The 11,853-nt window shown below is 53.5% G+C and overlaps 1 protein-coding gene across 2 annotated transcripts in view; it reads left to right on the top strand.

The window, feature by feature from the left end:
- The first annotated feature begins 5,106 nt into the window (after positions 1-5,106).
- LOC112121115 (folate receptor alpha-like) overlaps positions 5,107-11,853 on the top strand; it is a 9,475-nt gene continuing 2,728 nt past the window's right edge. Inside the window, exons 1-4 of one of the 2 annotated variants that reach the window (XM_029914279.1) lie at positions 5,107-5,159; positions 6,840-6,981; positions 7,695-7,883; positions 9,729-9,864. In XM_029914279.1, coding sequence (XP_029770139.1) covers positions 6,844-6,981; positions 7,695-7,883; positions 9,729-9,864 — 463 coding nt within the window. In that variant the 5' untranslated portion in view covers positions 5,107-5,159; positions 6,840-6,843. Of the gene's footprint in view, positions 5,160-5,410; positions 5,553-6,839; positions 6,982-7,694; positions 7,884-9,728; positions 9,865-11,853 lie in introns of those variants that run through there. The other variant, XM_026646114.1, reaches the window with a different exon arrangement.

Below are 11,853 nucleotides of genomic sequence, written 5' to 3'. Positions count from 1 at the left end.
GGTGTCTTCGGAAGGCTTGTGATGCACTGAGTATTATTGTTATAGTGATGTTATAGGTTGTAATTTCATGTATATAGTTATGAGGCTGAAAATGTGTCCTCATGGCTTAAAACTAGCCCAGGCAAAACTCTCCAGGAGCAGAGGGGCAGTTCACACCTCATCAGGGCATGTATGGGACGGGACAAACCCAGCCCAGCCTCACAGGAACAAAGGGCCCTGGCCTAGGCAGCAACAAAGGATCTGTTGGACTCTTGAGTGAGTCACCCCCCTTCCCTTGGTCAGTTTGGGTCTCCGATGAGGTAATGCTCACCTGACTCTGAATGGGAGCAGGGGCAAAGCCAGAAGGGAAGAAAGAACATGATAAAAGGGAAAGATGTTTGCCATGCTCTCTTCCACCTCCATCTACAGACACCACCACCAAGCGACTGAAGCGCTGACCAAAGGGGAGAGCCTGGCTGAAGAGCAACCAGCCAGCCTGTGGTGAGAAGCATCTAAGTTTGTAAGGGCACTGAAAGTGTTAAAATCAGCTTAAAATGCGTTTTGCTTTTATTTCATTTGACCAAATCTGACTTCTTGTGCTTTGACTTATAATGACTTAAAATCTATCTTTTTTTAGTTATTAAATTTGTTTATTCTACCTGAAGCAGTGTGTTTGATTTGAAGCGTGTCAGAGACTCTCCTTGGGATAACAAGGCTGGTACATATCAATTTCTTTGTTAAATTGACAAACTCATATAAGCTTGCAGCGTCCAGCGGGCATAATGACACTGCAAGACGGAGATTCCTAGGGTTATGTCTGGGACCGGAGATATTGGCTAGTGTCATTTGGTTGCACAATCCAAGCAGTGGCTGGCCAAAAGTGCTCACTCACATAGCTGGGAGCAGCTTACATGCTAGAGGCTGTGTGTGAACAGCCCCAGAGTGGGGCTTCTCACAGCAGAGCAGGGTAAGACTGGCTCCCAGAGTCGAGGATTGGAGTGACCTAACAGATCACCAGCCCAGATAACACCAGGGGAATGTCACACCACTCACACAAGCACATTCCAGAAGTGTGGTACCAAAACACCCCGATCCCAAGTATGGTACAAACACATTCCCCAAAGATAACAGGAACATGCCTACCCCTCTTAAAGATAAGGTCAGGATGACAGGGTGATGGATAGAAATGTTTTCATTGAACCAACATATACAAGGTGATGGGTGGTAACTAACCACATCAGAGAGGCAACACGTAACTTGTTTGCATCAAGGTATAAAGAGGTCTCAGAGGGAGTGTCTTTGTCTGGCCTAGGGGGGGAATGGAAAATCCCACCATTCACTGGGCTGGTCCCTTGTAACGGGCATACATGGCTCAGTAGTTCTGTAGAGTCAACGGGATACTAGGACCGTGCTTCATTGACAATAAACCTGACCAAGCGCCTTCGCTACTGAAACGGATCTGTGGTTTTACTGGGCCGTTTGGTCGAGGTGTGCCGCGTCTGCACAGAGCTGGGGCAGCACACTGAAAGACCACACATACATGCCGCCAATGACTAACTACAGCCCGGGCATAGAGGTTTCCCACGACCCAGTCATTTCATGACACAATTTCACAAAGTCACCCCCAGTTCAGAAGTGATGCAGCCAGAGCCCCCAATTCGTCACCAGCCATGCCCCTGAGGGGTGGCTTACGCCTCTTCCCTTTTCTGGCACCCATGCGACTCCTTGCTGGGCAAGCTGTGGTGGTGCCTGACTATTTTGATAGGTGAGACACAAATCACAAAATACCAATTCCCTCCTCCCCCCCCCAATGTATAGTGTAATAGCTACTTAGAAGGAAGAAGCAGCAGCAGACCTGGAAGCAGGAGCTGCCACTGCTACCCAAGTTGGCATGGGTGGCGGAGCATGAGATGGCCCTGGGGTGTTGGCATCGACTCCTTGTGCCCATGCATGGGGCCCATTGAGGAGGTGCAAGCCCCATCCCTGCCCGCTGCAAACTCCATGCAGCCCAGGCTTAACTGCTGCAATCCTGCCGTGGGCTCACCAAGCTGTGGTCACCACAGCAATGCCCTGATAAAATGCCTCCTGGGCATGGTGAACTGCCATGATAACAAGGCAACTACGTGAGGCACTTTCCGCTATACCGAGATTTGAGCCTCACGCAGCCCCACATGCTTTGAATTCTGGGGGTTGGTGTTTGGCTACTGCAGAGAGTGAGTTGTGACATTTAAATCCACCCCCAATTTGCCCTTAAATCTGTCAATATCAAGTCAATAAAAACAAACAAACATGCAAAATGGATGTTGTGGCTTTTGGGAACTCTTGGGTGGACTGCACCTCCCGTGCTTGGGCTGACAAGCCGCCCTTGCCAGACATCCAGGGGTGCTGCCCTTGAGAAGATCGGCTGGGACCATTAAGGAAAATAAAACTAATCCTTGCAAAGGAACGAAACACCAAAAAGTGTAACAGAGAGGGGGACTTTACTGGGAAGAGAAAAACAGAATGAGCTGCATTATACTACACAACCAGCTTAGCCAGGGGGCAGCTTGTCCGCTGATTATCCCTATTCCTGTATATGGAAACGTGGCTTTTAGCAAGTCCCTTGTCTTTGTAATTAGCCGCAGTGATCCAGATCCCATAGAGATTACCCTGAAGTTCACCCAAGTGAATTGCTCCTGTCACTTTATCAGGTACTTTTGCTTGTGTGGTAACATCTCTGGAGTGAAGATAACGAGAACCGCTTGTGCCTCGATGGCGTTTTTCTCACCCAGAGCTCAAAGGTGAGCAGGCCAGCTTGCCTGTCAGTCATTCTGGGGCTCTAACCACTAGCTCACTGTGCCTCACGTATTCACCATTGTGCGATTACAGTGCATCCAAGGGGTTCAAAGTGGTGTCCACAGAGTAGGGTGACCAGATGTCCCAATTGTATAGGGACAGTCCCAATTTTGGGGTCTTTTTCTTATATAGGCTCCTATTACCCCCACCCCACGTCCCGACTTTTCACACTTGCTGTCTGGTCACCCTACCACAGAGTAGCTTGGAGAGATGCAACATGGCCTAGTGCACAGGGGGCTGGCCTAGCCTGGCCTGGCCTGGGCTGCAGAAGTCCTGGGTTCACATCCTGGCTCTGGCAGGTGACAGTGTGTGAGTCACGCTATGCTAAACACCTCCTCATAGCAAACCTCTCTGATCTGTACTGGGGCATCCCAGGTCAATGCAAACACAGGCTAGGTAGAGTCCTCAGGGGAGTGGGTTATTTATTGAAAGATTAGAGGAAGAGGCCTGAGCAAGAAGTTCTATGACTCCTTTATCTCACATGAGATACAGAGCAAAGGAAAAGTGCCCAGGAGGTTGGACTCTATAATCATTGGCCAAGGGTTGATCAGACATCTGACCTTTGAAATGAAGAGCTGGATTGTCTTCTTCCATAGCACTAGGCTGCCCTCCGGGCAAACACACTGAGCTCTTTGTCTGTTACTAACTCCGAAGGTAATGAGTGCTGATTAAAACTAAGCCTTGTTAACCACAGCACCTGAGTTGCTCAAAAGCGTTCAGACCTGGGGGTTTTGTTATTAACTCCACAGGTGTAGCTGCTCTGCTAAGCAGTTGCTTGAAGCTACTGAGAAGAATTTGTTTTGGTTTGGCCTTTCTGTAAGGTATGTTCCCCTGATGTTTTAATGTGTTTTTCTGATGTGATCAAGGCTAGCTGGTGTCTTACGTCTAGAGTTTAGGTGTAAATGTAATTAGCTTTGACAATGCTTTATAAGGCTGTTGTAGGGAGGGGGCCCTTAATCTGTAGTTTATAGGCTAGTACCTGAAGATGGAGGAAATCACTTAATGCAGAAAAATGGGAGGCTGACAAATATTTTTATTTTTTTTAAAAAGAAGGGAGGGCAATCTAAGTGTTGCTCTCAGGTCTGTATCTTCTGCCTTCAAAGGGCTGTAGAAACTAGCTCAGGGGATGCAGAAGCCAATAACCTAAAATGAAAAGAAATAATTTTTACTCTTTCCCTTTAAAATTTCCCCCGTGAACTGGCTTCTGTGAGTTTCACATGCTCTTCTGGCTTGTGATCCTCACAGCATAACATTGTGCTAGTGTGTAACTGACTAGTCTGGTTTCCCTGTCCCAGCTGAGTGGAAGGTAACAGTAACCAGACAGTGCCAGGTGTAAGGTAGTGACTTAGTTTCCCTCCCCACCCCAGTTAAAGGGCTACTAGAATAACTTATTGATACATTAGAGCTGGCTAAGAGAAAAGCCCTAGGAGTGACTCAAGGACAGGAAAACCTGCCTCACACAGAGAGACTCCAGGAGCTAGATCTGTTTAGTTTAATTAAGTGAATGCTACGGTGTGACTTGATCGGTTCCCAAGTACTTACATAAGGAACAGAAATTTAATAATAGAGGGCTCTTCAGTGTAGCAGAGGAAGATCTAACACAATCCAATGGCTGGGGGAGTTGAAGAAGATAAATTCAGACTGGAAATAAAGTGTCAATTTACAACAGGGAGGGTAACTAACCTTGCAACAACTTACCAAAGGTCATGGTGGAGTCTCCATCACTGGCAACTTCTAAACCCAGACCGGCTGTTTTTCTGAATGATTTGTTCTTGTTCGAGCAGGAATTAATTCAGGGCAGGTCTCTGGTCTGTGCTATACAGCAGGTCAGACTAGGGGGATCACAACGACTGGATGATTTATAAATTCTACTTCTCCCCCTGTGTCCGCTTGAGGGATTCCAGTCTCGTGCTACGGTTGCCTGCATTCAGAGAGCACTGAGATGAGTTCAGGAGTGTCCCCATCTGTGAAAGGGGTAATGTCACAGGAAGAAGTGATAGGGCCTGGTGTTGGTGCCTGATTGATTTCTCTCCCAACCCAAAGGCCGGGGGGGTGTTGGAGTTGAAGACGCTGGGTTATAGGCAGGACTGTGGATTTGTATATGGTAACAGTCTGCAGTAGGTGGAGTCTGTGCAAAGGGGGGAGGGATAGCTCAGTGGTTTGAGTCTTGGCCTGCTAAACCCAGCATTGTGAGTTTAATCCTTGAGGGGGCCACTTAGGGATCTGGGGCAAAAATCTGTCTGGGGATTGGTCCTGCTTTGAGCAGGGGGTTGGACTAGATGACCTCCTGAGGTCCCTTCCAACCCTGCTATTCTATGAAAGACCTGCCTGTGGGAGAGCTGACGGTCAGTGTCAATGCTTAACCTTTTCCCCATTGCACAGCTTTGGGGGAGCCTCGCCCCTACCTCACAGAGGGCTGTACAGCTGGCCATGCTAATGTTCAGAAAGAGATTTGACTGGATCTGAGACTGGTTAACAGCAGCTGGCCAGGAATCCACTGGCTCAAACCCAGTAGTGCTCAGCCACGTGAATCTCTGGGCAAGGGTCGGATTATGCAACCAGAAGCAAGTGCCTGGTGCTGTAATGCAGAGGGAAGGGAAGGGATGCACCCATGGGTGGGTGTTGGGTGGAGAGGAGCTCACAGCAAGGGTGGAAACCAGCAACTCTTGAGGCGAGACTGTGGGCGCTCAGCTCAGAGCATCGAGTGAGACTTTCAAGACAAAGGAGAAGTCAAAAAGGTGGGGGCATCACTTGTGTCTCACTGAGATGCCTAGGATATAAAAGCCGCCAGAAGGTGGCTTCGTGGTCACTCTCTCTTGGGTTTTCATAGCGCACCAGGCTGTAGCACGGAGTGGGGAACCTTTTTTCTATCAGGGGCCACTGACCCACAGAAAAAAATCAATCACAGGCCACACACAGCCCCGCAGGGGGCACGGAGGCTCGGGGCTTCCCCTAGGCTCTGGGGTGGGGCCAGAAATGAGGGGTTCAGGGTGCGGGAGGGGACTCCAGGTTGTGGCAGGGGGTTGGGATGTGGGAGGGGGTAAGGGCTCTGACTGGGGGTTTGGGCTCTGGGTGGGGCTGGGGATGAGGGGTTTGGGGTGCAGGAGGGGGCTCAGGGCAGGGGCCAAGGGGTTTGGAGTGCGGGAGTGGGCTCAGGGCTGGGGCAGGGGGTTGGGGTGCATGAGGGGGTTTGAGGTGCGGGCACCGGAAAGGAGTTTGGGTGTGGGAGGGGGCTCAGGGCTGGGGCAGGAGGTTGGGGTGCAGGTGGGGGTGCGGGGTCTGGGAGGGAGATAGGGTGTGGGATTGGGTTGTGACCTGGGGAAGGCAGTGTGGGTCGTGGTGCGGGGTCTGGGAGGGAGTTAGGGTGTGGGAGGGGGTTCCGACCTGTGGCAGGGGGTTGGGGTGCTGGGTGTGGGGTCTGGGAGGGAGTTAGGGTGCGGGAGGGGGTTCTGACCTGTGGCAGGGAGTTCGGGGTGCAGGTTCCGGCCGGGGTGGCGCTTACCTCAGGCGGCTCCTGGTCGGTGGTGCAGCGGGACTAAGGCAGGCTCCCTGCCTGCCCTGGATCTGTGCTGCTCCCAGAAGTGGCCAGCACGTCTGGCCCCTAGGCAGAGGGGCCAGGGGGTTCTGCACAATGCCGCCGCCCCCACAGCTCCCGATGGCCGCGGTTTGCAGCCAATGGGAGCTGCGGAGCCAGCGCTGGGGGTGGGGGCAGCGCGCAGAGCTTCCCGGATCGCCCCAGCGCCATGGGGCTGCAGGGACATGCCGGTCGCTTCCGGGAGCTGCGCGGAGCTGACTGGACTTTTAACGGCATGGCAACCCCAGCTCCCCTCCCGCAGCAGAGCGAGTCGGCCACTCACAGCGTGGAGAGTTGCCGTAGCTTCCCCACCCCTGCTACAGCACCTTAACACTGATGCTTTTACGTGGGGAACTGTCGGCATAGCGTGCGCTCAATGAGGGGAGCAAAGTCACATCTGGGCATCTGCTCTAACGTGTCTTCTCTTCCACCCCCCTCGCTCTGGTTGCAGGGAGATGGCAGCGTGGTGGGCCGTGCTGGGGCTGTTGGCTGTCTGCATGGCCAGTGCTGCTAAGAAATCTGTGCTGAACATGTGCATGGACGCCAAGCACCACAAAACGGAGCCAGGCCCAGAGGAGGAGCTGCATGACCAGGTAAGGAAGTGCTGGCCTGGTGACACGTGAGGCTGATGCCACACCACTTGGGGCGCTGGGTGACGAATAACTGAGTCACCTGGGCCTGTCGTCCCTTCCAGTGCAGGCTTGTTCCTTTCCACTAGAGACGGGTGCCTTGACAGAGGGCGCCTGGAGGAGCCAAATGTGCTAGAGGGAAGGTATTTGCGATGCACCAAGACTGTTTTCATGGGGCCTGGCTCTGTGGCCCTTTCGCATAGGGCCAGCCTCGGGAGGCGACTCCTGGATGGGCTGCAGGATCCGTCACTCACTGACACAGTCCTATCGGGCGTGCCTCCCCCCTGCTCCTCCAAGCCTTGCAGCGTTGGACCCGGCAAAACCAGGCCCCGCAAAGCAGGCAAGAGAGGGCCACTTTGTCCTTCTGAAACGAAGCCCCCCCCCCCCCCCCCCCCGCTGATCCCGCAGAGTGAGCAGCATGAGCGGATCCACCCGTCTCACTCCCCGTTGCCTAGGCGTGGCCCCTCCATTCGCAAGTCTTGTGAAGTGCTTTGAGAGCCTCAAAGAGAAGGGCAAAATGCTATCCCCACCACCAGGCCTTGGGCCTGGCCTCGGCAGGAGCAGTCCAGCCGTGCATCACTAGAGGCCAGTGATGCTGCTGCATCCACAGCATCCTGTCTGCCCCCCGGGCGAGCTGCCGGAGTCCCCTGCGTACCCATCTCTCACTGTGTTCACAGTGTGTCCTGTGGAAAGACAACGCCTGCTGCACGGCCAACACCAGCACGGGGGCTCACCAGGACCAGTCCTACCTGTACAACTTCAACTGGAACCACTGCGGGGTGATGCCAGAGAAGTGCAAGCAGCACTTCATCCAGGACACGTGTCTGTACGAGTGCTCGCCCAACCTGGGGCCCTGGATCGACCAGGTCAGGGGGTGTGACGGTGCTGCCCGTGGGAGCCAGCAGAGGTCACTCAATCAGGGTGAACTGCAAACAAAACGGGGCAAACAAACCCCAAAAGCTGGTGTTTATTCCAATACTTAGATTTATCAAGCCAGCACAAAACAGCTTCTATAGTACCTCACTGGTTACTCAGAAGTCCAAATAACGCAGTTCCCTTAAAGTACCCAGCCTCAGGCCTCCATCCAGACACACCTGTCACATATAACGATGATTACTGAAAATCTTATCTCATCACATAAAAGAAAAGGTTCTTCCAATCCCAAAGGATCAACCACATACCCAGGTTCAATTATAACTCAGATCTTACCCAAAATACACTCTATAAGTCAATTCTTATTAACTAAGCTAAAATTTATTAAAAAAGAAAAGAGAGCGAGTGTTGGTTAAAAGATCAATATACAGACAGACTTGAATTCAATTCTTGAGGTTCAGATACATAGCAGAGGTGAACTTGTAGTTGCCAAAAGTCCTTTTAGAAATAGTCCATGGGTTATAGTCCAATGTCCATATTCAGGGTGGCTCCAGTCAATGACTGGGGATCTCAATCCTTATGGCTTAAAGGTTTCCCCCTCTTGAAACCCGAAGCAGATCTGAAATGAAGTAGGATCATGTCCCAGGGTTTTTATACATTTCCAGCAGCCTTTTGGCCTGAGAAAACAATAGGCTTAACTCTCCTTCTTCCAAACATCCTGGCAATTAGCACAGGATAATTTATCCATTAAACAGTTCAGATACAGGTTACCACAACCTTCAAAGAGACATAGAGACAATAATACTATTTCACTCAAGCATCATCATAAATGTGAATATTCCTTTTTTGATTTTTGAATCAAAGTTATAGCAATAGACAAGACTTGTTTGCTGACATCACAAGACCTGAGCAAACATCTACCCTTCTATCTCTAACAATGCAGACTTGCATTTCAAAGCTCTATTCATTTACATATCTTCCTAACCAGTCCTTAAGGTTCACCCATGAGTCAGGTCAGCCGGTGAGTTAATTAACTCTTTCTGGCCCTGTCATCTTTCACTGAGATATTATATTATACTCACAACGTCACAGGGGGCGTTCGGGCTGGGCGCTGCGGGTGGGAGAGAAGGCTGGCTTGGTGCGTGTGCTCACGGCTCCCTCTAGTGGCAGGTCCCCTGTGAATAACAGCTGGCTGCAAAGAGTCACCGCTCCTTCAGCTCAAGCAGCAGAGGTGTGCACTTGCAGTGCTGAAAGTCCCAGGTTCAATTCCCCAACAATGAGTGACCCTGTATCCATATGGGGCGGGGGCCCATTGCATGCGGGTAGGACAATCTCCTCCAAAGGTTCCTGGGGGCAGGTGGCTCCAATGAAGAAAACCTCCCTTGTGTTTTATGTACCTCTCAAATCCCACCAGCACGGTTGCGACCCAGCACTCCAACAGGCTGCCTCTGTCCCGGTGGGACGGGGCTCGTACTGGATGCATACGGGGGAGGCAGTCTTAGAGATTGCATTGACTTGGCTTCTTCCAAACCCCTGGCTGGGAGCAGAGGAGCTCTCCTGGACACCGAGCTGGGGTGGTTTGCATGGGACACCCGTTGGGCTGTGGTTGCTGCTGCCCAGGTGTGTGGGGAGGCTACTGTGAGGCTCTCCCTTCCCCTGGGGACTGGGCCTGGTTCTGCTGGGACTCACACTGGCTCCGTTCTTGTGCAACGCCCTTCCTTGGAGCTAGATCCCGGGGTGGAGAAGAGCATGTAGGTAACCCCCGCTCCCTGGGGCGGCTTGGGGGTGACTGTGGCCCAGAGCTGCCCCCTGATGCTCACAGCCCCGTGTCCTGGCAGGCGGATACCAGCTGGCGCCGGGAGAGGATCCTTAACGTGCCGCTGTGCAAGGAGGACTGTGAGCTGTGGTGGGAGGACTGCAAGGACGCCACCACCTGCAAAGAGAACTGGCACAAGGGCTGGAACTGGACCTCAGGTCAGTGAGCCGCTGAGAGCAAACCCACCGCACTCCGTGCACCTCGGGTTGCCAGGCGTCCGGTTTTCGTCCGGTTGAAAAGGGCCCTGGCGGCTCCAGTCAGCACCGCCGACCGGGCCGTTAAAAGTCCTCACTACCTGCCCCTGTTCCAGGAGGCTCCAGGAAGCAGCTGCCAGGTCCCTGTGGCACCTAGGCAGGTGCCCACGCCCACACCCTGAGTGCTGGCTCCGCAGCTCCCATTGGCCGGGAACTGCGACCAATGGGAGCTGTGGGGGTGGCACCTGCAGGCGTGAGGGCAGCGCGCGGAGCCTCCCTGGCTGCCCATGAGCCTAGGGGCTGCTGGGACCTGGTGGCCACTTCCTAGGAGCTGCGGTAAGTGCCACCGGGACCCCGTATCCCTCCCACGCCCCAACCCCCTACCCCAGCCCTGAGCCCCCCCTGCACGCCTCATCCCCAGCCTCACCCCAGAGCCTGCACCCCCAGCCGGAGCCCTCACCCCCCTCCCATACCCCAAACCCTGCCCCAGCCCGGTGAAAGTGAGTGAGGGAGGGGGAGGGCGAGCGACGGAGGGACGGGGGATGGAGGGAACAGGGGGCGGGGACTTGGAGAAGGGGCGGGGCAGGGGGCAAGGCAGAGGTGTTCAGTCTTGCTGTGCGATTAGAAAGTTGGACACCCTAAGTGGAAGAGGGGCTCATATTTCTCCCTTCCCTTGACGACAGCAGCCCCGTGACTGGCTACAGACTGAGGGCTGGGATCCGGAGAGCAGTACTGGGGGCTGTCGTCTCATCGGGTCTCTGTGCTAGCCCCAGTGGGGCTCGGATGGTGGAGGGGAGCGGGTGGGAACCCGGCACCCGTTGCGTGGATAAAAAGCCGGCTAACTGGCAGGTCTCGCAATGGAACTGTCCATGGGGAATCATCGCTGAGCGGGCGTGTTCCCAGTGGGGTTCCCAGGGACTGGTTCTTGGCCCTATGCTACTAAACGTTTTTATTAAGGCCCCGAAGATATGAAATCGTCCCGGATAAAGTTTGCAGATGACTGAAAAATTGGGGGAGCGGTAAATACCGAAGAGGACACGTCCCTGATACAGAGCGATTAAGCTGGGCCCAAGCAATCGATGTGTGTTTTAATACAGCAAAATGTACACCCCTAGGCCCAAAGAATGAGGCCGAATTCACTCAGTGGGGGACTCTATCCTGGGAAGCAGTGACCAGCAAAAAGATTGGGAACGGCGCAGGGGGGAGGCGGATAGACGGACAAAAGGACTAATGGGATCCTGGGACGCTTAAACAGGGGAATCTCGGGTAGGAGCGGAGAGGTGATTTCACCTCTGTGTTTGGCACTGGTGCCAACGCTGCTTTAATCCTGGGTCCAGCTCTGGTGCCCACAATTCCAGGAGGAAGTTTATTGAAAAGGGTTCCAAGAAGAGCCATGAGATTGACGAATGGATTAGAAAACCTGCCTTGTAGGGATAGATTCAAGGAGCTCCATCTGTTTAGCTCAACAGAGAGACGGTTAGGGGGTAACTTGATTCCAGTCTAGAAGCATCTATGTGGGGAACTGATATTTAGTAACAGTAGGGTTACCGTTTGTCCGGATTCCCCCGGACATGTCCGGCTTTTTGAGTTAAAAATAGCGTCCGGGGGGAATTTGTAAATGTCCGGACTTCCCCCCCATGCAGAGTGCGCGCGGCTGACAGGGCAGCCGGCCGGATGGTGCCACTTACATGGGGCTCCGACAGCCAGAGAGAGCCCCTCCTCCGCTTCCCTCTCCTCTCCCCTGCAGCTGAGAGCACTCCCTCCCTCCCTGCATTTGCAGATTGCCGGCCGGCCGTTCTCATCGGGCCTCCGGCAGTCTGGAGCTCCTCCCCCTGCTCCTCCTCCCCTGCTGCCCAGCTGGTCTGAGCGGCAGGGTAAGGGGGCCAGGGGGTCGGAGAAGGGGCAGGGAGGTTCTGCAGGGGGCAGTCAAAAGACAGGGAGTGGGGGGGGGGG

This window comes from Terrapene carolina, unplaced genomic scaffold (assembly GCF_002925995.2).
Source record: "Terrapene carolina triunguis isolate 2854851 unplaced genomic scaffold, T_m_triunguis-2.0 Scaffold34060, whole genome shotgun sequence".
NCBI lineage: Eukaryota > Metazoa > Chordata > Testudines > Emydidae > Terrapene > Terrapene triunguis.
The sequence above is the reverse complement of the archived record's forward strand: the minus strand, read 5'-3'. Positions and strand labels throughout refer to the sequence as shown.